The sequence below is a fragment of the Oryctolagus cuniculus genome, chromosome 11, assembly GCF_964237555.1.
Source record: "Oryctolagus cuniculus chromosome 11, mOryCun1.1, whole genome shotgun sequence".
Classification (NCBI taxonomy): domain Eukaryota; kingdom Metazoa; phylum Chordata; class Mammalia; order Lagomorpha; family Leporidae; genus Oryctolagus; species Oryctolagus cuniculus.
Genome location: NC_091442.1, coordinates 106599416 through 106625836, shown reverse-complemented (window position 1 = coordinate 106625836; position 26421 = coordinate 106599416). Strand labels below are relative to the sequence as shown.

General features: G+C 54.6%; 2 protein-coding genes across 3 annotated transcripts in view; one reads left to right on the top strand and one right to left on the bottom strand.

Annotated features, from left to right (window-relative positions):
- The window catches only part of NT5DC3 (5'-nucleotidase domain containing 3), a 58428-nt gene extending 48308 nt beyond the window's left edge, over positions 1 to 10120 (top strand). Inside the window, exons 13-14 of the mRNA XM_051845832.2 lie at positions 3270 to 3334; positions 5626 to 10120. Of these exons, the coding sequence (XP_051701792.1) occupies positions 3270 to 3334; positions 5626 to 5878 (318 nt within the window). The 3' untranslated portion in view covers positions 5879 to 10120. The remainder of the gene's footprint in view (positions 1 to 3269; positions 3335 to 5625) is intronic.
- A 2908-nt stretch (positions 10121 to 13028) lies between these two features.
- STAB2 (stabilin 2) overlaps positions 13029 to 26421 on the bottom strand; it is a 209702-nt gene continuing 196309 nt past the window's right edge. For both annotated transcript variants that reach the window (XM_051845830.2, XM_051845831.2), the window contains 9 exons: positions 25702 to 25835; positions 23718 to 23883; positions 23496 to 23602; positions 21738 to 21857; positions 20804 to 20944; positions 18549 to 18659; positions 17823 to 17951; positions 16587 to 16703; positions 13029 to 15681 (listed from right to left, as the gene is read on the bottom strand). In XM_051845830.2, the coding sequence (XP_051701790.2) occupies positions 15634 to 15681; positions 16587 to 16703; positions 17823 to 17951; positions 18549 to 18659; positions 20804 to 20944; positions 21738 to 21857; positions 23496 to 23602; positions 23718 to 23883; positions 25702 to 25835 (1073 nt within the window). In that variant the 3' untranslated portion in view covers positions 13029 to 15633. The remainder of the gene's footprint in view (positions 15682 to 16586; positions 16704 to 17822; positions 17952 to 18548; positions 18660 to 20803; positions 20945 to 21737; positions 21858 to 23495; positions 23603 to 23717; positions 23884 to 25701; positions 25836 to 26421) is intronic.

Genomic DNA, 26421 nt, shown 5'->3' with positions numbered 1-26421 from the left:
GGCTGACAGTCACTCTGGACGTGGTGCCGCGTGCGTGCTCTGCACACGCCTCTCATTTCACCACGCAACTGCCTGCTGCAGGTGGCCACACCATTTCCATTTCAGAAGAAGGCACCTGGGGTTTGGAGAGGCAAGGTGGCGGTCCTAGGGTCATAAAACAACAGAGCAAGACTTGGCTCTGGCCTTAGGACCCTCGGGCCCAGGCCGCCGAGCAGCACACGGAGGTGCTTCCCTGGTGTATAGGTCTTGGCTGGAGCCAGAGACTTGACCGTGACCCTGGTGGCTGGTTGGATCCGTAAATCCACCCGGCAGATGCTGTCGCTACAGTTTAGCTTTGAATGGCTCTAGTTGTTTTCCTTTCTCTGACTTGTACGTGGGTTTAGAGAACAGGAGAAAGCGGGCAGAAAGGGGGTGAATGCCTCTACTGCCCCTCCATTTACAGGCGGGAAAGCCAAGGTCAAGGGCCGAGTGACTTCCTGGAGTCGCCACGCCAGCAAGTGTGGCGTCGGGCTGGCTGGCAGTGGGACCAGAACATGCCCTGTTCTCCACGACTGGGGCTTCATGTTCACTTCGTCCCCATGACGCTGTCAGGCGGGGCCTGGCCTTAGCACCGTTTTACAGGTGTGAACTATTTTCTAAAGGGAAAGCGTAGTCCTCCTGGATTGGCTTCGATTTTTTTCAGAGCCAGTAGAGTGCTGTTGGGGGCCAAGTCTGACAGATTCAACTGAAGTCTGTAGTTTTTGGTTTTAAAACAAGAATGACGTTGTTAGGTGGCTGCAAAGTGCTTCCAGAACGGCTGTGTTCTCGGCGTGCTGCTGCCATCAGGAGACTGCTCCCCGGTGCCAGTTTGGGCCGGGGTCAGGGCTTTCTGCTGAGGGCCACGTGGGCAGCGCCGTAGGTCGTGTGGGCCGCAAACTCTGCTGCAGCCGCTCTGCCCTGCACCTGTCGCCCACAGGCAGCTGCGCGCAAAGTCTGGACCAGCGACTCTGCTTATTTGCAGGTGCTGAAATGTAAATTCCATGGAGTTGTCCCATGCCATGAAATTCTTCCTTTTTGATTTTCTTTTCCAACCATTTAAACCCCAAAGCCCATTCTTCAACTCACAGGCAGGGGCCCGTGGCAGGGTTCGGCCTACCTGGTGGGGGCTTGTGGGCTGGCCGGGGTGAGAAGGCCTGTACTGGGCAGGGTGAACGCCCCTATCTGAAATGCTCCACACCACAAGGGTTTCACATCGCACAGTGTGTTGGCTTTGGGATATCGGCCCGGACTTCATCGGTTGAGTGTCCCTAATCCGAAAATCCAAGCTTTGAAATGCTCCGAAGTCCAGAGCTTCCCAGGCGCCGATGTGACCCCAGCATGATCCTCAAGAAAAGTTCTGGAGCTTGGGTGTCAGCTTCCCACGTAGTGGTGCCCAGCGTGGATACGTGCCCGTCTGTCTCTGCCCTCGGAGGCTGCCGGCTAGAGTGTGCGCTTTCTCGTACCTAACACTCCACCTGTGAAGCGTGCTGAAGTTGGTTTGCCAGGGCCTGGTAGGGGAGCAAAGCTGCAGAAAGGGGGGTTCAGGGAGAGGCAGGTCTTTTGTCACGGAGAGACTGGAGTCCGTGTAAGTGCCCGAGGGAGGGATCCCCGTAAGGGGGTGGTCTGTGTGGGAGATGAGAAATGATGGAGAAAGGCTCCCAGGAAGGCAAGCAGAAGGGATCCATGGCCCAGCGCTGGGTCCAGCCCGCGGAGCTCAGGGGCTCCCTACTCCGAGACTGGCCCTGGATTCCGGAGCCTTGCTCCCGTGCCTGTCCGTCAGCCGCCTTGTGGCTGGGGGAGGCTGGAGATGACGCCCCCTCCTTGGCGGCCCTCTCTCTCTCTCTTAAATAGATAAATAAATAATAAAAAGGATGTGTGGGTAGAATGGGGGCAGTGAGGATCCCCGCTACCCAAGACTGACACTTCTGTGTTGTATCCCATTGTTTAACTGTGACCTGTCTCCCACGGGGCCTCCATCCTGTCTTCTGTGTGTCTTCAGCATCTTGGGCAGTGACACTTGGCACATAGTAGATGCCCAGTGAATGAACACACAGACTTACACACACACACACACACACACACACGTGTGTCTGCAGTGCTTCTTTGTGACTCTGTGTTGAGATGATCTTTTCTGATCTGGTCACACACTTTGTAGAGGCTCCGTTCTGTAGTAATTTACTGACGGAAAGTGTGAAAGCTGATGAGACGGATGCTGCTAGCCACTCCATCCAGACTCCCAGCGGTGCTGATCAGTGGACTGGTGCTGCTGTTTGCAGCCAGGGGGTCATTCAGGGGAGCTGTTTCCTGGCCGTGCAGCCAGTGGCATTAGGCAAGAAATCCAGATGATGAGCTCGGTTGGGACAGGGTTTTTGTGCGAGAGGCAGAGGTCCTTGGTGGGGGCCGAGTCATGCTGTGGACCATGTCCGGGAGGATGTGGTGGTTGCAAGGGCACCGGTGCCGGGTGAACGCAGATGGTTTGCCTCTGGTGTTTTATCTGGGCTCGAAGGTTACTCCTGCGGTCATGAACTTTGGGGAGCCCCACCTGCTCCTGCGGTCCTGAGCCTGTGGTGCTGGCTTCCGAGTTTCTGTTTAGCCACGGGGACCCTGGAGAGAGACCTGTGAGACTCTGTTTGTTAAGTTGGGGGTAGTTGCTATTTTCTCTTTGCCTTTGCTCACGATTGGCCCACCAGAAAATTCTGTTTTTCCTTCTCATTTAGGTTTGCTACCTTCTTGTGTTTCACAAAGCGTATTTTTTTTTTCTTTTACACACTTTAGAGGATAATAGTAAAGAAAAGTGAAAATCATTTATAACCCTAATACCCTTGCATAAACTAAGAAAAAAATGTCCATGTTAATTTCCAAATGTGTACTTGTTTCCCTGGGCTTGCAGTTAGTGGGTGTACTGTTCCATTGGACTGCTGTTGGACTTACATATGCACGTGTGTAGCAGTAGTATGTATGAAGTGCATGTTTACATATGTGGTACACAGAGCGCCTGTGTGGAATGCACATATATTTTACGGTGATATGTCTGTGTTACCTTTAAATATAGCATTTACTAAGAGTATTCCACTTAAATTTGTTAAATCACATTGCTAATGTTGCTGTTTAAAACCGTTTCTTGGTGAAGAAGGCAGGAAGTCTGGAAGTGTAGCGCCTGCCTGCTAGACTTCAGGCGCCCAAGTCCTGCGTAGTTAGCAAGAACACGTCCCCCGGACTGCGAGGGGCGCTGACTGGCGTATGTCTCCCAGGTGCACAGGGACGCGGAGTCGCGGCTGGTTCTGCAGGAGTGGAAGAAGGAGCGGAAGGAGATGAGGTAAGAGCAGCCCTAGGGGCAGCGCCCCGCCCTGTTCTGAGTCGGATCTGGAAACACCCTTTTTGGCTGCCTGTGTGAATGTGACCCCGTGCAGTCTAGAATCAGCTCTGTGCGGTGAGGGCACTTCCTCGATGCTCCGCCCTTGCGGTTTGCAGGTCATGGGGGCGGGGAGCTCGCCCTCGAATCCCCTCCTCTGCCCCCGGACTTTCCCCGAGCACAGCCCTCTGTGCGGTTGTCAGTGACGCCAGCGGACTGCGTGGAGGTGGGCGGGTTCAGCGAAGCCTAGGGCTCCTTCTTAGCCAGGCTCTTTGAGGAATGCGCCCCCAGGCGGGAAGAAGCCGGCCTGCCCTGGGCGCAGCTGTGTGGCTCGGGGCCTGGTCTTTCCCAGAGGCGGGCCCTGTGACAGTCGGGCCTCCCTATGCAGGTGCGGGCGCTCAGACACTGCTGCTGGCCAGGTGACCCTCCGCCTCCCCCGGGCACAGCGTCCCTGAGGTCTGGATCCAGCCGCTGCGGCCTGGGCTCCATCTGCTGAGGGCTGTGGGTGGGTGGGGGTCAGAGGGTCCATTCCTCAGGTTCTGCAGAGGCCCAGGCTGTGTGGCCTTCAGTTCCTCTTCCCTCAGGGTGTTGGCCTCTGGGCTTACTCCCACTTACTCTTGACTTTCATTGGAATGAAAATGTTGCGGCAGGGGTGGCTGTTTGGCCTAGTGGCTCATCTGCCATTGGATGCTTGCATCCTATATTATGGTGCCTAGATCCAAGTTCCAGTTTCCTGCCAGTGCAGACCTTAGGGAGCAGTGGTGGCCGTGGGGCAGTGAACGCTGGATGGCAAAGCTCTGCTCCTCGAATGAATGAGTAAATCTTATTTAAAGATTTTTACTTGTTTGAAAGGCAAAGTGAGAGAGAGACTATGAATGAATATCTTCCATCCTCTAGTTCACTGCCCAGATGGCTGCAACAGCCATTTCTGGGCCAGGCTGTACCCCGGATGGCAGGGACCCAAGCACCTGGGCTGTGTCTGCAGCCTCTCAGGCACATTCGCAGGAAGCTGGATCAGAAGCAGAGCAGCCAAGACTCAAGCCAGCACTCAGACATGGGATGCTTGCGTTGCAAGTGGCGGCTTCGAGCACTGCACCACAGTGTTGGCCCCGTAATGAATAAATCCCAAGAAAACAAAGCACATTAGCAGGCTGGAGTGTTAGGTTCCAGTCAAGCAAACCAGAACAAGAAAAGTTTCTAGCATGTTCACGTCTTGGTGGGGTTTTTCAGCACAAGTTTGAAAGCCATTTACATCATTCTACTCACAAGGATGTAATTGGGTTCTTTAAATTTCCTGCTGTTTGGGTGTTGTAGCATCTACTGTGGTTGAGGGACAACAGGCAGTGAGTGCCTGCTGGTGGATTTTGTCACTTGTGTCAATGAGTTTCTCTGTGTTAGTCACTAATTTGTCAACAGTCACGGTATTTATCCATTTTGCTGGAATATTATGTGTGTAGGCATCCCAGCCATCAGAGGTTTACATGTCTTGTATGTGTATGGTAGTGATGTTGATTTACAGACATGTGCACCCATGTAGGACTGAGGGGCTTAGCGCCTCGGCTGGGGTGAATCTGGGCAAAGTGGGGTGACCTGGGCTGTGATGCCCGTGGCCGTGCCATGAGTGCTGGAGTGGTGCACCCCATGTGAGAGGTTCCTTAGGGACCCGCACTGCCGCACGGTGCCCGCACCCCATGTGAGGTTCCTTAGGGACCCGCACTGCCACACTGCACCGGCACCCTGTGTGGGCTCCCATTCTAGTCCCCGATGCTCTGCTTCTGATCCAACTTCCTGCTAATGTACCTAGGAAAGCAGAGGAAGTTGGCTCAAGTGCTTGGGCCCCTGCCACTCACATGGGAGACCCAGATGGAGCTCCTGGCTCCGGCCTGGTCCAACCCTGGCTGTTGTGGCCATCTGGGGAGTGTAGCAGCGGATGGAAGACCTCCCCCTCTCTGTGTAACTCTGACTTTCAAATACATAAATAAATCTTAACAGCATCACAAGTTTCTTTAGTCTATAGGCATCCGAGCACTTTGGAGGTCCAAACCAGGCCTGTAGCAGTGTCCCTGCGCCAGCTGGGGGGAGCCGTGGCCAGAGTCATCCTGCCGATGGACACATGGTCAGCTGCTGGCCTTGCAGCTCTCTCAAATGAATCTTTTTTTTTTTTTTTTTTTTTTTAAGAGATTTTGATTTCGGTAGTTTAAAACTTTCTGAATCATTCTCGCCTTCTCCCCCCTCCCCCTGCTTTGCCACTTCAGAGAAATGACCAAGAATTTCTTCAACGCACAGTTTGGAAGCCTGTTCCGCACTGACCAGAACCCCACCTACTTCCTGCGGCGCCTGTCGCGGTTTGCCGACATCTACATGGCGTCCCTGAGCTGCCTCTTGAACTACGATGTCAGCCACACGTTCTACCCGCGGCGGACTCCGCTGCAGCATGAGCTGCCCGCCTGGTCCGACCTGCCAGCCGCCTGCAGGGCCCCGCTCCTGCACGAGGCCCAGGCCAAGTAACCACGCGCCCGCCCTGGGAAGAGCCGGAAGCAGCGTGGGCCCAGGCTAGGCGGGCGTGGCTGGACTGGTCTTGCCTGTGTCTGAGCGTTGCTTTCTGGAAAGACGAGTATGCCTTTTGACCTTGACTTCGTACCTTCCGGACTACCCTCTCCTGGTCTCGCCTTCCTGCACTCCTGGGGCGGAGACTCTGGCCCCACCTACTTTGTTGACCAGGGTGTGGGGGTGTGGGAATGGCCACCGGGCTTCCCCGGGCGAGGCGAGCCCACCCAGTGCACCCGTGAATTCCGGCAGGGTGAGTGCGGACATTGGTCATGACCCCCCTGGAACCGTCCTGCGTGTTTGCAGGCGGCGCGGCGGGGCCCAGAGACAGCGCTGTGCGCAGACAGCCGGGGAGCCATGCCCGCCGCCCCGCGCCACAGGCGGCAGCCAGCTCCCACACCCGCTGGCCCTAAGGTGTTGCTGCCCTGGTGTGTGGGGTCAAAGAGAACTCAGTGTCCCTGGAAGGACTTAATGTGAGAGAGAACTGGCACTCCTTGTCCTCAGCCTGCGCCTGCTGTGCAGGGACTGGACAGTGGTGCTGGACGTGGGCGCGGGGTAGGGGGGCAGGAGGGCGGGGTAGGTGAGAGCCGTGGCAGATCACTCTTGCAGTCGGGGAACAGTTCTCTGTGAAACAAGGCTGCAAGGAGTGAGCGGGTGACAAGAGCCAGCACCCCTGTGAGAGGCCCCCCGGAGCGGGTCCCACCCGCACAGCCCACCCAAGTGCTGGTCACCCGCACTCTGCTGCTCTCTGCCTTGCTCCTGCCAGGTGTGTGTGACTCTGGGAGCTGGCCTGGGTTTCCCTTGGCGGGAGAGGTGCAGGACGTTGAAGCCAGTAGCTAGACCTGCTATGGCCGACTGAGTGGTCCTTATTTCTCACGCAAGTGGCATCTGTATGTGTGTGTGTGTTTTATTGTGTCAGTATCCTCCCACATAGTTCCTGGGTCTCAGCGAGCTGTGGGAGTGTGTGCTGTTGTCAAGGTGCTGTTGGCAGGGTCGTAATCGCATCTGCTGGTTTGCGCTTGTGTCCAGAGGAGCCTGGTCTAGAGTTGCTAGAGCCCATTTCAAGCTTTTGCTGTAACGTGCGTGCTTTGGGGAACGGCAGGGACCGAAGGGGGCTTGCGGAGAGTGCTTGCTTGTGGAGCCTTTGTGTTGTAACAAACGCGTGGACCACAGGCCAGCTCGGCGGTTCCCAGGCTGCGCGCCAGAACCGGAGCAGTCAGAGCAGCGCCGCGGCATTGCTGGGGCGCCCCTGGTTAACCGAGCTTCCCACGTGGCGTCTTGTGTATTTCCCTGTAAGGGTGTAGGCGACCCTTTAGGCCCAGGTAGGTTCCTGCTTTTCTTGTGTTCCTATGAAGCAGTAAGGTGCAGCCGCCCATTTGTTTTTGGAGCAGAGGAGGCGCTTCGTGTGCAGCTTGTTTGCTGCTGGGTGTTCCAGCCGTCGGAGTGTGTCGGAGGCTGGCATTTCACGTGTGGGGTGACGCCCATCACCGCACAGTGTCATGGTCCTGAGGTGCTCTTGGTGTGTCGTCTTTGCTTTGGAGAAGTGGGTTGTATGTAGGTGTTTAGAAAATGGCTCTGAGTTTGCATCTGATCAGGTGTTCCTGTGGCGTCTGCCGTGTGACGGTTGCCCGGTGTTCTGTTTACTCAAGAACCAAGTGGAACTGGCTTGAAAACCTGCTTTCTGGTTTGGTGATCTCGGTCTTGAGGGAGAAGACTTTTCTGGATGTGAATAATGACTTTTCCAGTGTGTTCTCCTTTAGGAGCGCTTCGGTCTCTGGGCCACTCAGCTTGGCAGAACCTGAGAGCTGCAAGGTAGCAGGGGCCTGGCGTCCCCCCCCCCCCCCCCCCCCCGGGTGACAGTGCAGGGCCCAGCACAGCCGTCTGCCCAGCAAGGACAGCGGCACCCCCATGTCATTGCTTGTCGTGGTCTGTGTGCAGTTGAAGACATTTTCGTTTGCTGCTGTCAGGGCTCTCAGCTGGGACGTGTGCCACCACACTGGCCACTTGGTTCTTTCCGGGTGGTTTGCTGGTGTGCACACGGATGGAAGGGTGTTGGGATAACAGAAGTGAGTCTGTTTTCTACCATTTAAAAAAAACCAGTTTGTAAAAGCAAACAATGCAATTAGCTTGAACTTTTAAAGCTTTAGTGTTTCTAACGTTGTTTAGACTGATTTTATAAGAATTGCATGAACATGAATTGAGACTTTGCGGGTGGTGCATGCCAGCCACAAGCAGCCGCCAGTGTCCATGGTACCTGTAGCAAGTCCCTTTGGAAGGCAGTTGCAGAACTGATTTTTTCCAGAGTTGCTTTTATGATGAAACCTGATTTTTAAAATATTTTAGTTGTTTAGGCTTAGAGCTCCTACTTTCCTCCTAAGATCTCTCTCCCTCTCTCAAGTTTCTATCTCTGTTAGTACCATATGGCATGTAACACGTGCTACTGATTTGCGCATATCTCTCAAACTAAATTGTTAGTTGCCTTGTATTCATTGGCAATATTAATTATTTTTTTTTATTTAAAGATTTTGCATATTTGTTTTAGAGGCAGAGTTACAGACAGAGTTCTTCCACCCTCTGGTTCATTCCCCAGATAGCTGCAATTGTCAGAACTGGGCTGATCCGAAGCGAGGAGCCAGGAGCTTCTTCTGCATCTCCCACGTGGGTGCAGGGGCTCATGGGCTTGGGCCATCTTCCACTGCCTTCCCAGGCCATAGCAGAGAACTGGATCAGAAGAGGAGCAACTGGGACTCAAACCTGCCCCTCAGACAAAGGCTTAGGCCACTGTGCCACAGCGCTGGCCGCTGGTCCTCTTAATTATTGCAAAGGAGAAACAAAAAGCCATCTTGCCTCCTACCTAATTTAGCTTTGGGTGAACTAAATGGCCATTTCTCTCTCCTCCTCTTCAAAGGCCTGTTAAGCAGTGGTGAGGGTGCTAAATATTAGAACTGAATTCCACTCTGCCAAACACTCATTGGCAGACAAAGACCCACTTGGGGCCCCTGTCCAGCAGGCTCCCGGACTGAAGCCGCACAGATGTTGGGTCCCGTGACTGCTGCAGTCAGCTGCTAGAGAACCTGTGTTTTGTCTTCTTGCTATTGATTTCATTTTGTACCTTTTTTTTTTGCCTTCGCATTTGGGAGCTTAGGTCAAAGTTCAGCTGAGCTTTGGCATCACCAGTGGGTTAGGGAAAGGAGCAAAGTTCCTGCGATGTGGTTCTCCCTCTAAGGGGCCACTTAGGAAGCCACATGGGCCGTTGCCTGCTGCTTCTGCTCTAGGAGTGGTATGGCTGTCCTCCATCCCAGTGTGGTTGACAGTGACAGCCCATGGGCTGCACTTGATCTTGGGCTGCACTTCACCAGCCCCTGCTCTGCTGAGCTGTCCTGTGGCACTGTCAAGATTGCCTCAGTGACAGTGTGCAGGAGAGTGACCTCATAGCTGGGATGCAGGTAGTAGCAAGAAGTGCGTTAGGTAAGTGCGCCATGTTCCCTTAGAGCTACTTTCTGAGCGTGTTTTCCCGGTGTGGCCAGCGGTGGCATCCTGTGTCGCCGGTGGCATCCTGTGTCGCCGGCTCGTGTCCTCCTCTCTTCGTTGTGTGTGCCTGAGCCACCGAGCTCCCATTTGCACCAGTGGAATGTACCTCCCGCCATCCGCAGCTGTGTCCTGTGATCGTGCTGGTTTGGGGAGCTCCTGGGAGGGCCGCTGGCTGACCACTCACAGCCAGTGGCCTCTTTGGGAGCTTCCCCTGCAGAAGAGCCCTGACTGCTCCTTGGGGGGCATCAAAGGCCTGGCCCCCCACCCTGCTCAGGACAAGCCTGGAGAGCTCTCGGGGCTCCAGCGCTCCCTGTGGGGTCCGCTTGCAGCCCAGCACCTCTGCCTCTCGGTCCTGCTTCCTTGTTTTCCCTCCCCTTGCCAGGAGGTGATCCGAGCAGCGCTCCCGGGCAGGCCTTCCAGCATGGCTGCTCCTGGGGAACCTGGCCTGCGACGCCTCCATTAGCAGGGCAGGCGTGGGCTCAGACTTGGGAGGAGACTTGCCTGGTTGTCCTGTGGGGTGATGGACTGTGCCTGTATGGCATCAAGTACAACACATGCAAGTTAGGTAGATGAACTATTTATTCTGAATGTGAATTTGCTATTTATTCTGAATGTTGTTTTTGTGTGTTACGTGATACTGAACTTAAAGCCAATAAAAGTTTGCACTGCGTGGTCGCTTTGTTAGGCCTCTGATCTGTGTGCTCAGTCACTGCAGGCTGGTGAAGCCACAACGTGCCAAACGTGCCTTTTCCTCCAGCACTTGAGGTTATTTCTCCTACAAGGATTGGAGGAAGCCTTGGATTAAAAAGCAAAGCTCTGACGGTCCCACCAGGTATCCCCGAGAGAAGGGGTGAAAGGTTACATTTTTTTCTTAGCACCTGCATCTCCTCCCACTCCCAGAAGCACATGGGTCCACCTGCCTTCAGAGCTTGTGGACGGAAACCCCAGTGGGGAGCACAGCCACCAGTGGGCAGGTGGTGACCCCTGTCTTTCCCAGGGAGCTCCCTCTGGGAGACCAAGGAGACGCCGGGGCCCTGTTTGTAATCGGAGGAACAGGAAAGCTGAAAGGCTTTAAGGAAAGGAAGCATAGAATTTAGGAGTATTATGAAGTCAATTCATACTGGATTTTGGGTACATTTATAAATACATGTATATATTTTTTTTGAAGATTTATTTGAAAGGCAGAGTTCACATAGAGGGAGAGACAGAGATCTTCCATCTGCTAGTTCACTCCCCTAATGTCCTGGCTGGGCTGGAACAAAGCTAGGAGCCAGGACCTCCATTCAGGGCTCCCATGGAGGTGGCAGGGCCCAGGCACTTGGGCCATCTTCCAGTGCTTTCTCAGTTCCATTAGCAGGAAGCTGGATCCAAAGTGGAGCACCCAGGTTTTTAAACGGTTCTCATACAGGATGCGGCATTGCAGGCAGTGCCTTAACCCTCTGCACCACAACGCTGGCCCCTTATATTTTGAAGGCTTTATTTTTAAAAAGTTTTAAAATGTCTGTGTGGGTGTTAACATCTTAAAGTCTTTGACCTCCCCTTGGGCTGATACCGTAGCATCATTCACCTCTCCTGGGGACACCTCGTTCTGTCTCCCCTCCCTCCTCGATCGCCTGCCATCTTGCACCTGCACTCTTCCTCAGTGATCCCGTGGAAATGTGGCATTATTCTCCCTCTGGTGCGTCATCCACCAGGAAGTGGCACGCTGCTCCTCCTCCTTGGAGCTGTGACAGAGCTGGCCCAACGTGCTGGGGCTTCCAGAACTTTGGCGTGGGCTCAAAGTCCCCATGCTGTGAATGAAGTTCCCTAGAGTGAGGGCGACAGGAGAGTCTGACTTCTGCACAGGCCCGCCTCTCATTCTGTCCCCAGCAGGGATTCTCCTCCCGGGCCAGCACTGCCCCCTGGGGACAATTTGGGGACATGTGGGTGGATAGGGTGGAAGGGCTCAGATGGGGAGGGCACCTGTGGGCCCTGGTGCCAGGCCCATGGGACTGCCTTCGTCTCACAGGGAGCCCTGTGCAGGGAAGGGCCCGCCGCCTCTGCCTCCTTAAAGAGCCTGTTGACATTCCTGGTACATCTGTTACCATTTTTCAGCCCAGAACCTAACTCTGTTTTTTTCTGGATGTGATTTACCATGCTGACTTTTCCAGGAATGCAGCCACTTGTAAACCCAAGGAGGAGTTTAGCCTTGTTTTACCCCAGTTTATAAAGGATCCTCCTGCGTTTCTGAAGGACATTGGAAACCACGTTGCTGACGGCAGCACCACTTGTAGCATTTGGATCGCAGGTCCAACGCGCCCGGGTCTGCATTTGTGGCTGGCGTTTTCGTGGAGGTGCATGTACGTGTGCAGATGACGCACGCATGTGCTGTGGTACAGTGGACTGTGAACCGCAGGGCTTTATTTCCCACCGCTCCCGAGGCTGGCGAGTCCAGGGTCAGGCTCCAGCAGAGTGAGCGCCCGGGGACGCCATTTTCCTCATTAACCGATGGGCCCTACCCGCTGTGTCCGCACCGGGTGGAGAGGGGAGGGAGATCCTGGGGCCCCTTTTAGATGGGTCCTAATCCCACACACGAGGCCTCACCTCCTGACTTAATCTCCCGTGGGCCGCGCCGCCTCATCCCATCCCCGGGTCTGAAGACTGGGATGTAAGAACTTTGATTTTCAGACCAAAGCAAATATTTTTTTTAACAAAGATTTATTTATTTGAGAGGTAGAGCTGGGCCGATCTGAAGCCAGGAGCTTCCTCCAGGTCTCCCACTTGGGTGCAGAGGCCCAAGGACTTGGGCCATCCTCCACTGCTTTCCCAGGCCATAGCAGAGAGCTGGATCAGAAGAGCAGCAGCTGGGACTCAAACCAGCGCCCATGTGGATGCTGGCGCCACAGGCAGAAGCTTAGTCCCTTATGCCACAGTGCAGGCACCCAAAGTATTTAACCCTTATTTTAAAATGTCCTTTTTGAAACAGACAGTACTGTTTCCTGGAATCCATCCTCGTCGGAAGCCATCATGGTGATCCTCATGATGTCTTTTAGAGGCCTCGTGTCTGAGCATTTGCCAGTTGAGTCACGCATTGCGTGTCAGAGCTACTTTGTCTTTCTGTGCAGAGTCTGATGCTGGAAGGCTCATGTGAAGGTGGGCCACGTTCTCTGTGGGCGGTGCCTCCTGCCACCCAGCGCTCCGGAAGGGCTCCTGGTCCCCTGCAGGTTGGGAGAATGGCCCCTCGGCTGCCCTCACACACCCCGCCGGCACCTCCTGAGCACCCGAGCAGGCTGAGCCTGCCCCCGCCACACCCGTTGCTTTACGCTCTACCAGGCACAGGGTGTGGAGGTGAACTGCCGCCTCTTCTAAGGTAGCAATAGCCATTAACAAGCTCACACGTTTGCAGTTTAAAAACATTGCAGATGTCTTGGCAAGTTGTTGCATGAGGTTATTTTTTTCCCTGCTCTTAGCAGAAGAGGTTTTGACTGGCCGTCCACCGCCCTTCTCCTTCGCTGCATGTGACACCTTTGGTGTTAGTGCCCCCAGCGGGTGCGACCCCCAGCGGTAGCTGCCTGTGCTCCCCTAGCCCGTGAGTGCAGTGCTGGCGCTGCTGGGTCCCTGTCTTCAGATGCCATTGCTGCACACGTGTTCCCCGAGCCCAGCACTGTCCTGGGAAGTGGCTGTGGCAGACGAAACAGAAGGTGGGAGCCGAGTTCTCTCTGATGTCAGCCCCGGGGTTCAGGGTGGTCCAGGCTCAGGAAGGGGGGCTCACTGAACATCAGCAGGCTCGACACTGTGGGAGGGCCCACCGGGGACCCCCCTCCTTGGCGTGGGGGGGCTATGGTGCCGCACTGTGTGCCCCCATGCACGTGGGAACACTGACGGGGCAGTCAGTTCTCAGGAGGAGCTGTTCTGTGGGCCTGACACCTGGGTGACTCATCCTTGTCCTATGCCACGCACATGTGGCACTTTCAGACTCCAGGGGACGTTGGCAGAGGACAGTTCTGGGAAAGAGGTAGCCTCTTCCCTCTGGCTATGAGAGTACGCCACTTGGCTGTGAGGCTTGGAAGCAAGAAGGCCAAAACCTGCCCCTAAGCATGGCTGTAGCAGGACCGGACCCCGGGCGGGCACCGGGCCTCTGCTGGTGTCACGGAGGCCGAGAGGAACCGACTCTGAAGCCTCCCTCCAGGTAAGTGCGTCTATCCCCCGAGCACACCCCTTGTCCAGGCTCATTCTGTGCCGGCCTCTTGTGCCCCCACCCGGCGCCGCCCGTTCTGAGTACAGCTGGTACTTGAGCCTCAACAATCGCTTGAGCTTGGCGTTTTCCCCTTACCTTCTAAGTGTGGGGCCCATGGTTTAACTTCTTTCTTTTCTTTTTTATTTATTATTATTATTATTATTTTGACAGGCAGAGTGGACAGTGAGAGAGAGACAGAGAGAAAGGTCTTCCTTTGCCGTTGGTTCACCCTCCAATGGCTGACGTGCTGCGGCCGGCGCACCGCGCTGATCCAAAGGCAGGAGCCAGGTGCTTCTCCTGGTCTCCCATGCGGGTGCAGGTCCCAAGCACTTGGGCCATCCTCCACTGCACTCCCGGGCCACAGCAGAGAGCTGGCCTGGAAGAGGGGCAACTGGGGCAGAATCCGGCGCCCCGACCGGGACTAGAACCCGCGGCGCCGACCTAACTTCTTTCTTAAAGCACACACACACACACACACACCCTCCTCTGCCCCCAGGGCCATGATGTCTGCCAGCAGGACTTACTGATAAATGGACATAAATAACCAGAGCGTGGGACAGCAACATAGATCGGCCGGTGAACCAGCTTGCAGGTTCCGCTGAGTGTGCTTTGGCAGCCCGTGGCCTGGTTGCCCCGGATGTCATTTTCCTTGCATAAAGATGTAGCCGAATGCGGAAGCCCCCGAGATGTCTTCCTCATTCTCTCAGGAGGCCCCAGGCAGCCTGCTGCTCCCCACCAGGGTCCCAGCTCAGGGTGGTGGCCAGGCTCCTGTCGAGGGACTCTGATTTCATTTTGCACACTTCAATTGGAGCAAGCTGTTTCCAGCTGGGGCCATTACCCTCCAGGGGTAGAGAGTAAGGTGCTGGGGAGGCTGCAGCTTCGCATGAAGCTGTGCGTTCTGAGTTTCAGTAAAGTGATGTGCACTGAGGGAGCCCCTAGCCTTCACCAGTTCAGACTGTTGAAAAGGGATCAAAATGTGGTGAGGCTGTGAGAGAGCTTCCACTGGGGAGGGGGAGAAATGACCCCAAATCTCTCACCATTGCGAAATCTAGAGACAACAGCCGTAGGTGGGAGCCACATGAGCCCGGAGCTGGGGGACCTCAGCTCTCCAAGTGTCATCGCCTCTAGCAGTGTCTCCCGTGGCCGCCGAGTTTCTCTGGGTCTCACCTCCTCATCGGCAGAAGTGTGCGTTCATAAGTGGTTTTTGGACTTTTCTCGTTTTGGCCATTTCTGAATCTCCTCCCCGCGATAGTTTCACGAAGAAATTAGCACCGTATTCTCAAGGGTCATCCATACGGTTATGTGGATTGGAAATTTCTGATGGTGGACATTTGGGCTGTTTTTTTTTAAAAAAAGATTGATTTGAAATTCAGAGTTACACACCTTCCCTACACTCTTCTCTTTCCCTTAGCCATCCTAGTGGGTAGGAAGTGCTGTCTTCTAGAGTAGACACAGATGAGCACATGAGAGTAGATTGGGCAAGAAGACCCTAATTAGACCCAATAAGGGTATTTTTGCCTTCAAACTTTGCCCCCTTCTGTGAATGGAGTTTCTGCTTTCCCAGACACCAGACTGGTCTCACTGACTTTATTTCTGTTCCGTAAGCATTTCTGGAGCGCATTTCCTATATCAGGTACTGGGATACAAACACAAAGGGGGCCTGGCGCTGCCTTCGGGAGCTCACAATCTCACAGATAAGTGGGGTCCCAGTTACTGCCGTGAGGGGCATCTGATGGGGACAGAGGCGGCTCGGAGAAGGGAGAAGCCCCTTGGCTGGACTCAGTGCTGTGGTCCCTCACCTACAGAAACAAGACGTCCCCCACGTCCAGATTAACCACAGGGAGGAGGTACTGGTGTTGAGTGCTTCAGAATGCCAAGGACCTCCCCTTCCCAGAGGCAGTGGTGCCAGGAGTTCACGGCTAACAGCCTTCTTGCTGAGGTTCTCGGTGGGTGATGGTGTCTGCTCACATCAGAGACCCAAGGGGTCGCTGCTGTCCAGCGGCTGCTCATCTGAGTCCTGGAAGAGAGAGGGCCGGGATGTGCGCCGTGAGGACTCACATCGTCCTGGGAACTCACGCAGGTTGAAGACTGCTTTTGGCCACTGGTCTGAGGCCTTCGTGGTGCACCCACATGTGATAGAAGGCCTCGTCGGTGCCGCTGACGGCTCTGGGCATGTCACAGAGCTGTGCACCTCAGGGGAGGCGTGGGGCAGGTGCAGGGTAGACAGGGACAGTCAGCACATGGGCTGGCAGATTTCCTGTTTGTCAGGTGAGCATAAAAGGATCGGCCCAGTTTCAGCCCTAGCTTCTCCGCCCAGGATTGGTAACACACTCCAGGCAGCGTGTAACTTCTGTCGCCAGGGCGAAGGAGCCCCTGCCAAGGGGTGTCCCCAGCTTAGCTCGGGGATCGCTACCTCCAGGAAACAACAGGCACGTCTGGGACCCAGAGCGGAGTACCCCTGCCTATGAAAGCCCTCCTCAAAGACAACATAGCTCCCAGAACGAGAAGCCGAAAAGCCTCGGACACCCTCATCAGTGTAAGTTCAAAGGATCACCAGCTAATGGGAAAAAAGGATCCTTTCCTGGCCTTGCATCCTGTAGTTCACCTGCTACCCTGGAACCGTTGGCAGCAGCACAATTTCGCCCAAGGCTCCTCTTCCTTGAGACATTTCACCAGGTCACAGAATTGGGGTGGCGACCTCTGGTGTTCCCCTACCTGCAGTGGCGTCTGCCCATTAGAACCCAGGAACTGAACAGCCACAGGGTTTCCGTTTGCAAAACTGGCCTTCAGACTTGCTGTCTGGGACATGTCCTAGAAGGCGGTTTTTGGGGGGCCAAGCTTTGCATTGAGATTTGCTGAAAGATCTTGCCCCTGCGCCCCAGGCAAACCCCTTCCCAGAGGGAAAAAAGAATGCTCACTCACCACAAAGGGGTCGTAGGCAGGTTCTGGGGGCACGGAGGCTGTGTTCTCATACATGGGGTTCGAGATATTCTCAGGCTGCTGCTTGCCCAGAGCCCCAACGCCGATGTCCACTTCCGACTGTTGAGAAAGACAAGTGTGAGGGCTGTGAGCCAGCAGTGTCTTGCCTAGGGTGGCAGCTGCTGCCAGCCACCCTCTCTGCCATGGGAGCTTGTGCGATTGAGAAGTGATTGATACATAATGAAATTCACCAGTCTTAGAGGTCAGCTCAGGGACATGTCTACCCGGCTGTGACCACCACCCGTATCAGGGCAGAGTGCTCCCTCCACCCCCACCCCACTGCACGGAGGGTAATCACTATCCCGGCACCCTGGCGTGGTGTGGCCTGTCCTTGAACTAGAAGCAGACACGTTTGCTGAAAATGACGTGGCTGTTTGTCTCCATCAGAACTCAGCTGGAAACTCACGCCCCATGTTGAGGCTTCACCTGACTATGCAGGTGGGACCTTGGGCCAGAAAGGTGAACTCAGGCCATCCAGGTGGGGCTGTGGCTCTCTAAGAGGAGGAGAGACTTGAGCTAGGATGCCCTCTTCAGCTGCAGGAAGCCCCCCGCCACCTTGGGCCTCTGCAAAGAGCCCCCGGCAGCAAGAAGGGCCTCCCAGCCTTCACAAACCTCTGCTGTCCGTCGCTGTAAGTTACACAGTCAGTGAGGCTCAGTTACGGCAACAGAAGGGACTCTGACAGATGCTGTGGGGCTTCGTGCCTGGAGCTTTTGAGTACGCGACTCTGAACAGCCTTTCTCAGGTGTGTTCAGGGGAGGCTGGGCCAGGGCAGGGTGCACAGTACATAAGGAAGGGTGCTGTTCTGCTGATCTGGAGGTACCTCCACTATTCCAGGAGCAGGAAGAGTGTGACTGGCTGCAGTGTGGGACCTGGGGGATGCGCAGGTCCCCTACCCTGCACCCCAACCCTCAGATCCAGTCCTGAAGCCCAAGATCATGCTGGGTGCTTGGCTAGTGCAGGTGACTCCTGGGGCCTGGAAAATTTACTTCCAAACCAAAGCTCTGGCGTGGCAGCCTCTCACCCAGGCCTTTCCTGGAGCTGCTGCTGTTCTGAGAGACTGTATCCAGGAGGCAGTGGGGCAACCCTTGCTCCTGGGTGGGGTCTCTAGAGCAGCCAGACGGCTGACGTAGCCTGGATTAGGGGGAGGACCCCAGCGTCATGTTCCTGTTCTTTCTTACCTCAAAATGCTGGAAGCCGATTAGTCTATGGTTCAGCCGGAAGTAAGAATAGGCACCCAGAGCAACAGCGCCGCTGACCAGGATGACAGCAAAGAATATCCCGGTGCCCAGGCCAGCGTGGGTCGGAGTCTGCACGCAGAAAAGGGAAGGGCCTGTTCGTAAAGCCGGTGACTCCCCGGTGAGAGAGGCACACCTGCTGGGCTCACCCTGTTCTCGCTGGCCCAGGGCATCTTGGAGGCAGTGGAGTTAAAGATAATGACAAGTAGTTAGCGTGTTTCCAGTCCCTGCTGCTGCCAGGTTCGTTCTGAGCTCCTCCCGTGGAATAGTCCGTTCACCCCAAAGACTTAGGGACAGGTGTTACTCTGAATGGCAGGGGGTAGGCCTGAGCCCCAGAGAGGTTAAGCACCTGCCGGATAGCTCACAGCCCGTTAGTGGCAGAAGTGGGCTTTGAACCCCAGCAGGCTATGGAACCTTCCAGCTGCTTATTCCTCCCTCATGTTTCAGGGGAAAACTTGGTATACTCACCCGTCGACTTCTACGGAGCACAGACTATACATGTACACTTAATAACTTGAAATCCTCCCAAAAACCCAGGGAGGGAGGCCTTGTAGGTAAGAAAATTAGCACTCTTGTGCTGATACACAGGAGTGGGGCTGGCGTCCATGAAGGCAGCCGTGGGTGTGGGCGGCTCTTCTAGCCCCCTCCCTGGGAATCCCGGACACTCACCTTTGGGGGAGGGGGTGCTCTTAAAGGCATGGAGATCACGTGAATGATCCCATTGGAGGCAAAGATGTCCCACTGCACGATGGCTCTTCCATCAACGAACCTGGTCTCCTCCTAGGGAAATGGGCAGCGGGTCAGAGAGGCCTGGGCCATCCGGCCCTTTCTCCCCTTCCGTGGAGGGTGTTCAGCTTCCCTGAGACCCCTCCACTGTGAGCAGCACGGGACACAGCAGTTGCCCTGGGCTCAGGGGACGTCTGTGCAGCTCACTTGAATGACAGGTAGGCATTCAGAAGGAAAGTGGATCACCCAGGGAGTGAGTGGCAGCCCTCATGCCTCTGGGCCTGGGGCCACTGCTCCAGCCATCACATCACGTGGTTAGAAAGGGGGTTTTACAGGGATCTGGTCTCTGTGTTGTGGCCAGAATAGAGGCCCCACACCACAGCTGCTCAATCCTAATCTGCACTTGAACAGATCTCTCAGTGGTTCGGATACACATAAAAGCTGAACTGCTGTTCCATCGCAGAGTCATTTATCAGGGTAAATATTGAAAAATGCAATTTAGCATTTGCTGCATGTCCTGCATGTCACAAGCCTTGAACCATTGTCATCTCTACACAGCCCACGATTTAGACATCTTCATCAGAGTGATCGTCAGCATCATCAGTCATTCACATGATCACCATGGCAACCACTGTCCATGTCACCACCACTCCTACCACCCTCACTGTTGTCATCAGTGAAGTTTCAGAACGCCTCCGCCAGCACACTGACTGTTCTTAGGTTGGAGCACTTGAGAAGTGGCTGACACAGGAAGTGTTCTGTGAGCTCCCCTCTCCCTGAGGGAAGGTTTGTAATGCAAAGGCACCCTTGTGTCAGAAGAGAAGAGACTGCCAGTCAACACCCAAATGGATCTCAACAGAGCGACCACTGAAGTAATCCTCCCATTAATTTCCTACTCACTGTCCCACAGTTTACTGCTCTTTGCCCCAATGCTTTTTTACTTCTTCACAAATTTACTGCACTGCTTTTTGGAAAGTCTAACTTCCTGGTTGTATCTGCTGCTGGAGATCTTTTTTGTTATGAGGAGTCCCTTGTGCATGTAAAATATCAAATAAGCTTTGTATGCTCTTCTGTTAATCTGTCTTATACCAGTTTAATTCGCAGACTCAGCCATGGACTGTAAGAAGGGAGAGTCTGCGGCTGGTGCTGTGGCGCAATGGGTTAAGCTGCTGCCTGCAATGCCAGCATCCCTAGAGGTGCTGGTTCAAGTCCCGGCTGCTCCACTTGCGATCCAGCTCTCTACTACAGCCTGGGAAAGCAGCGGAAGATGGCCCCAATCTTTAGGTCCCTGTCCCGACATGGGAGACCTGGAAGAAGCTCCTGGCTTTGGTCTGGCTCTGCCCCAGCTGTTGTAGCCATTTGGGGAGTGCATCAATGGGTGGAAGATCTCTCTCTCTCCCTCGCTTGCTCTCTGTAACTCTACCTTTCAAATAAATAATAAATAAATCTTAGAGAAGGAAGTTTTCCTTACAACACCATCATCATCATCTCCATTTACCAGAGAAGGAAAGTGAGACTCAGAGGTTGGATCACTTGTCTGAGTTCTGTCAGGCAGCAGAACTGGGATTCGCGCCAGGGCCTTTTAGCTTCAGGGTTCACCATAATGCCTGGGATGGACAGGCAATGTGACAGAAGCAGAGGTAGAGACTCAAGAAGCTTTCGTATGGCTTTGTTTGCATTCCTCATCACCAGTTGTTTTTTTTTGACAGGCAGAGTGGACAGTCAGAGAGAAAGGTCTTCCTTTTCCGTTGGTTCACAACCTTATGGCCGCTGCAGCCAGCATACCATGCTGATCCGAAGCCAGGAGCCAGGTGCTTCTCCTGGTCTCCCATGCAGGTGCAGGGCCTAAGGACCTGGGCCATCCTCCACTGCACTCCCAGGCCACAGCAGAGAGCTGGACAGGAAGAGGAGCAACCGGGACTAGTACCCGGTGTGCCGGCGCCGCAGACGGAGGATTAGCCTATTGAGCCGTGGCGCCGGCCCATCACCAGCTTTTAAAGCCAGCCTGGTTTCCAAGGGATAGGCACTGCCTGTTGCTATGGTACACGAGGTATGCAGTCATTACCACCCTCTAGCTGTAGGGTTAGAGTTTACTTTTATGTGATAATAGTTGCCATCTATTGAGCACCTACTGTATGCTGGGCACTTTGCATGTATTATCTTCTGTTCTCCCAGTAAGCCCAGAAGGCTTTGCATACCAGGTGGAGCTGGTCCCGGCTGGAGGTGATGAGCAGCTGGCTCCCCAGCCTCGTCCGCAGGACCGTGCCATTGACCAGGTCATTGTAAAGGATGACGCTGACGTTGGCGAGGTGGTGCTCGATGTCCCGCCCAGATAAGGTCTAAGAAGAAAGAGAATGAAGGGTGGTGGTTCAAGGACAGACAGTAGCTGGGAAGTCATGTTTCCCTGGGCTTTTGGTTTGGACTCTGCCAGAGGCTCCCCTGGCTAGCAGGTGGGGTGGAAACTCTTCTGTTATGTGAAGTCCTGGGAGGAGCAGGTGGGTGGTATCATTCCTCCTAACCCTTGGGTGGCTGAGCAGGGCCTGGGGCCAGCCCTCGGTGGATGTGCTGATTAAATTCTGCTGGTTCCTCTCTCTGCCAGTACAGGTGGATGGCATCAAGAGCTTCAGTTCTTCCCTGCCCAGTGACCTTGCCCTTGACCTCTGAGAGCCTCCCACTCAAGTATGCGACCTGTCGGCCAATGGCACGTCAGCTAATGAGCCAAACCCAGGCTCAAAAAGCACTGCAGGACTGGGCTTGTGCTCACCACTCCCCCTGCCATTGCTGCAAGAGCACCCCTATAGGGTGTTAGGCTGTGGCCTTGACCTTGCTAAGTACTTTTTAATCTTAAAAAAAAAAAAAGCATAATAGCGGAAGTGACCTCATAAGGTTGCATGAGGATTTATTTTTTTCAACAAGTAGTGACTGAGCACCTGTCAAGTTCCAGCCACAGCCAGCCAGCCCGGAGCCCCTGCCTGCTGGTTTCAGCATGTGTGCCAAGACCAACGGAAGTGGTGGGTGATCAGCGGGTGTGTGAGCTCCAAAACTGTGTTGGCACTGAACTTGGTGGGGGTGGCTTCTGATACAGCACCATCCTGGTGGGGTCTGAATGCAGACGCGGGGACCCCGACTCACCTCGTTTTCCCCCAGCCCACTGTTCTGGGGCACAAAGAGGGTGCCGCGGAGTGACAGGTCCGTCAGGTGCTTGAGAAACGCCCGGCCTCTGGCGGAGCTGTTGGAGTAGACCAGCAGGTCCTGGGAAAGGGAGGCGGCTGTCAGGGGGGCTGGAGAGGGTGCAGGGCAGCAGCAGCTGGGAACTCCGATGTCAGCCAGCAGTGCTTATGCTCACAAAACCCCATGGTCCTGAGACACAGCCCTGTCACCGCCCATGCTCATCGTGGTGGCCTGAGCGGTCCTGTGAGACACAAGTCGAAGCTCACATCTCGTCTTCTCCAAACAAGGCCCACGTCACCCAGAGGAGGAGCAGAGTGGCTTGTGAGGCCCAAGGCGTTTGGCTGCTGCCCCGCTGCACCCAAACCAGCTTCCTTGCTGCTCTCGGCCTGGCCTGTGTGTGCGGCTGCTCCTCCTGCCTGGAGTGCTGTCGGTCTCCTCTGGGCACTGCCACCTCTCCACTGCAGCCTCCCCTGTCACCGTGCGCTGTGGGACCCTGAGCTGCACCCCCCTCTTCCTGACCTCACTGCGTTTATCCCCTTCCAGCCCTCCAGACCACCCACTCCTCTGTTCTGTTTTGCTCACTGACACATCTTAAATGTTCAATGAATACTCACTGACTAAATGTGAAGAAATCGCTCTGCCTAGTTCAGCGTTGTCATTGTAGATGGGCGTCTCCGTGCAGAGAGGCTGGGGCACTGGCTAAAGAGGGCTTTGTTCTAACTCTGCCACGAGCACGCTCCCCCGCAGAAGTGTTGGATGCGTGTTTATCTTCAGTGTATGTGTGGTGACCCTGATTTTAGACCAGGCAGGTGCACACCTTTGATCTTGGGGCAGAGGCTCACTGTTCTGGGGCTTTTGGTCTGACTTCTGTCCTGACCCTGCATGCCCCTCCCCACCAAGGTCACCGATTGTCGGTTCTGCTGGGGACAGTGGCTTAGGCACCATGAAGGATGACGGGGAGTCTGGGTTTGAATTCAGCTCTGGGGTGTTGGGCTGTGGCCTTGCTCTTGCCTAGCCTCTTTTTCTTTTTGCGGAAAAAGTGGGAATCATAGCAGAAGGTGGTGGGGAAACAGTGGTGGGCAAGGCAGGGAGACACCTTCCCTTGTGGGGCTTATGTTCCCAGGAGTCCCATCCATCCTTGGGGGTGGGAGCCTGGGTACAGCTCCTAGCATACTGTCAGTGTGCAGAAGACTTAGCTGTGTCTGTTGGTATTACTATTATTAGCTCAGGTCTTTGAGCAACCAGCATCAACTCCTCCCAGTGGGGCTTTCTCTTTGTTGGACATAGCTTGCAGAATATGGATGTGACTTCCTGGGCAGGCCTCATGCCCTGTGCCCATGCTGACCATGAAGACAGAAGAGTGGGGTCCCTGCAGATCCCACTCCCTAACTGCTCTGGCCACAGAGACAGCTGACGTCATCAGTAGTGGCTTTCCACGTGCTGGCCACTGGTCCGAGTGCTTCCCAGTGTGACCCTCAATGGCCCTGCGAGGCTGGTGCTATGACCATCTCCACTTTACAGGTAAGAGAACTGAGTCCCATTGAGGAAAGTAACGCTTAACATTGTGCAACAGGAGATTGGCAAATTCACGCAGGAGGTCCAGTGCCCATGTGCTCAGCTCCAGCCATGAGCCTTTGGCTTCTGCCGAGGGCTCGCCTGCTTTGCAGCAGCCTCTGCCTGCCCGAGGTGAAACCAAGCAGACTGGTGCCTGGTGCGTACCTTCAGGAAGTTGGTGAGCGAAGGGAAGGACATTAGGACCTGGAGCAGGTTCCCGCTGCATGAGAAGCCGTCGCCCACGTAGCCCTCCTTGCAGGTGCAGTTCACGTCTGCAGGGGAGAGGTGCACAGGGCCCCCATCCCCAGTGAGGCAGGGGCATGGGCTTCCCTGCTCATCCTTGGTGGTTGGTTGGCCTGGGCCCTGCAGTGCAGCTGGGGCAGTTACCTTTCATCCGATAGCAGAAGACATCCCACATTTCACTCTTGTTGGGTCTGGGTCCGTAGTCCACTATTCCAACGACCCCTGAGCCACAGTTCTGGGAAGCATAGGCTGTGGGGTAGGCAACCCGTCCACTCTCCAGCCAGCCTGCTGAACAGAGGTGGTACTTGGCCTGCAGGGACACAGATGATGGGCACCGGTCAGCTAGTTTCATACTCCCCGTGGGATCACTTGGCTAACGTCAGTTTCCTCCATCCAACTAAAAACTGCATGGAGTCAGGCTCAATTTTGCCTATTTTTACCCCTGTGCCCGGCACATTGCAGGTGGTCATTAAAATTTTGTTGATTGAGCCATCAATCAATACCTGCATGAATGAAAGTGGTGCCTTCTGTTTTTTTGTGGGTGCCCAAGTCCTTCCTACTCAGTTCTGTTCTCTATGAAAGAATTGGTTATCAGCCACTTCCCTCATGTGCAAATTCTTCTGTTTATGCATCGATAGAACTCTCACTGGTGATAGAATTCTAATTCTCCATCATCATCATCAAAGTTATCATCATGACCATCATCATATTGTAGCACCACCATAACAGTTATTCAGAGATTATTTTGGGCGAGTTTCTCTTGCAAGAGCTTTTGATGTGTCAACGCCTTTAATCCTCACACGTGGTAGGATGAGAGAGGAACCTTCCATCCTCATCACAAGGCAGAGAATCAAGGCGCAGAGAAGCTGAGTAACTTGCTCCAAGGCATAGAGCTGGCAAGCAGCAGATCCCAACCCAGGCCATCTGCCCCAGATCTAATAAGGTTAGAAGCTGGGTTTCTACTGTGCCATTTACTTTTGTTCCTAACACAAACACGCTAGGTAGGACAGAAGTTTCAACAGCTCGATCAAGGCCACCCAAGAAGCAAGCAGGAGAGTAGAGATTTAGACCGTCCTAAATGCCGGGTCCTGGCATCCAAGGTTTTGTTCCTTGGTAAAGAAATATCAGGTGTGAAGAAAGGCAGACAGAGTTGGTAGTGATGGAGGTTGGAGGGGCCTAAAATCATACCATGCAGCAGCCACCTCTGCTCCCAGTGAGAAAGCACCAGCTTTCCCAGATGGGCAGGGCTTTTGGTTTCGGAGAATAAGCAGCTCTGACCAGGGAACCCCATTTCCTCGCTGATAGGAGTGACAGCTTGGGCAATTGTCCTGTAGTCTCCCCTACCCCATTTTAAAAAGATGTATGTGAAAGGGAAGATGGGAGAAAGGGAGGAAGGGGGACGGACACACACACACACACACACACACCCCTTCCATCTACTGGTACACTTGCAAAAGCCAGGAGCTCCCATCTAGGTCTGCAATGTGGGTGGAAGGAGCCCAGCACCTGGGCCATCACCTGCTGCCTCCCAGTGCATTCACGGGGCTGGAACAGAAGCAGGGCAGTAGGAGGTGTGTGTGTCCCAAGCAGTAGCTTAACCTGCTGTACCACAGTACCGGCCCCACCATGTATTCCAGCCACAGAGCTGCGGCCAGTCCAGAGAAACCCAGCTGCTTTGGGGGCTCCGGTAGCTCCGACCCAGGCTTGTGGTTACTGATCTTCTGATTTCCAGCTGTGAAATGTTCACGTCCAATCTCTGCCTCTGCCTTGACAGCCGAGTGTCACAGTTCAGAGTAGACTTTTGGAGTCAGCAATTCATTTGAATGCTAGATCTGCCAGCTCATAGCTGTATGACATCAGGCCCTTTAACCTCTCTGAGCCTCAGTTTCCCTATCTGTAAAATGGGAATAGTGACACACACTTCCAGAAATGGAATTAATGCTAACGAATCACCCTGTGCAGTGCCTGGTGCACAGTAGGCGCCTCATAAGTGGACATGATGAATTACTACTCCCAGAGTGTCCTGCCTTCCAGGAAGGCAAAAATCGAAGGGTCCCCATCTTCAGAAGAGGCTGAGCTTCCTCCCCTGTAGCCTCTACCCACGCCATGTCCACAAGAGGGGACTCACCTTCTGGGCGTAGGAGAGCTGGTTGTAGGTGGCCATGGTTGCAGCCTCATTGGCACAGGCCTCTCTGGCTTTGTCAAAGGTCAGCTTGTACTGGCCCAGTGGGGAGCGGAGGTGGAACACCCCGACAGTGGTATCTGCAAGGGGAGGGGGAGCAATCATCCACTCACCCTGCAGCTTGGCAGAGCTTCCAGCAGAGGGGGCAGGGGAGGGGTGGGCTCTGCCCCAGGGTATCTTGGGAAGCCACTTCCTCTTCATGTTGCAGCATTGAAAGTATGTATTTCTCTGTCAACTCTGCCTTTCAAATCAATCATTTTTTTTAAAAAAGATTCATTTATTTGAAAGGCAGAGTTTCAGAGAGGGAGAGGGAGGGAGAGAGCGAGTGAGTGCGCTAGCGATCTTCCATCCATTGGTCTACTCCCCAAATGGCCACGATGGCCAGAGCTGGGCTGATCCAAAGCCAGGAGCCATGAGCTTCTTCCCAGGTCTCCCACGTGGGTACAGGGGCCCAAGGACTTGGGCCATCTTCCACTGCTTTCGCAGGCCACAGCAGAGATCTGGATTGGAAGTGGAGCAGCCGGGGCTCAAAACTGTGCCCATATAGCATGCCAGCATTGCACGCGGCAGCTTTGCCTGCTTTGCCACAGCACTGGCCCCAAACAAATCTTAAGAAAAGAGGCAGGTATTGTAGCACAGTGGGTTAAACTGCCGCTTGAGATGCCT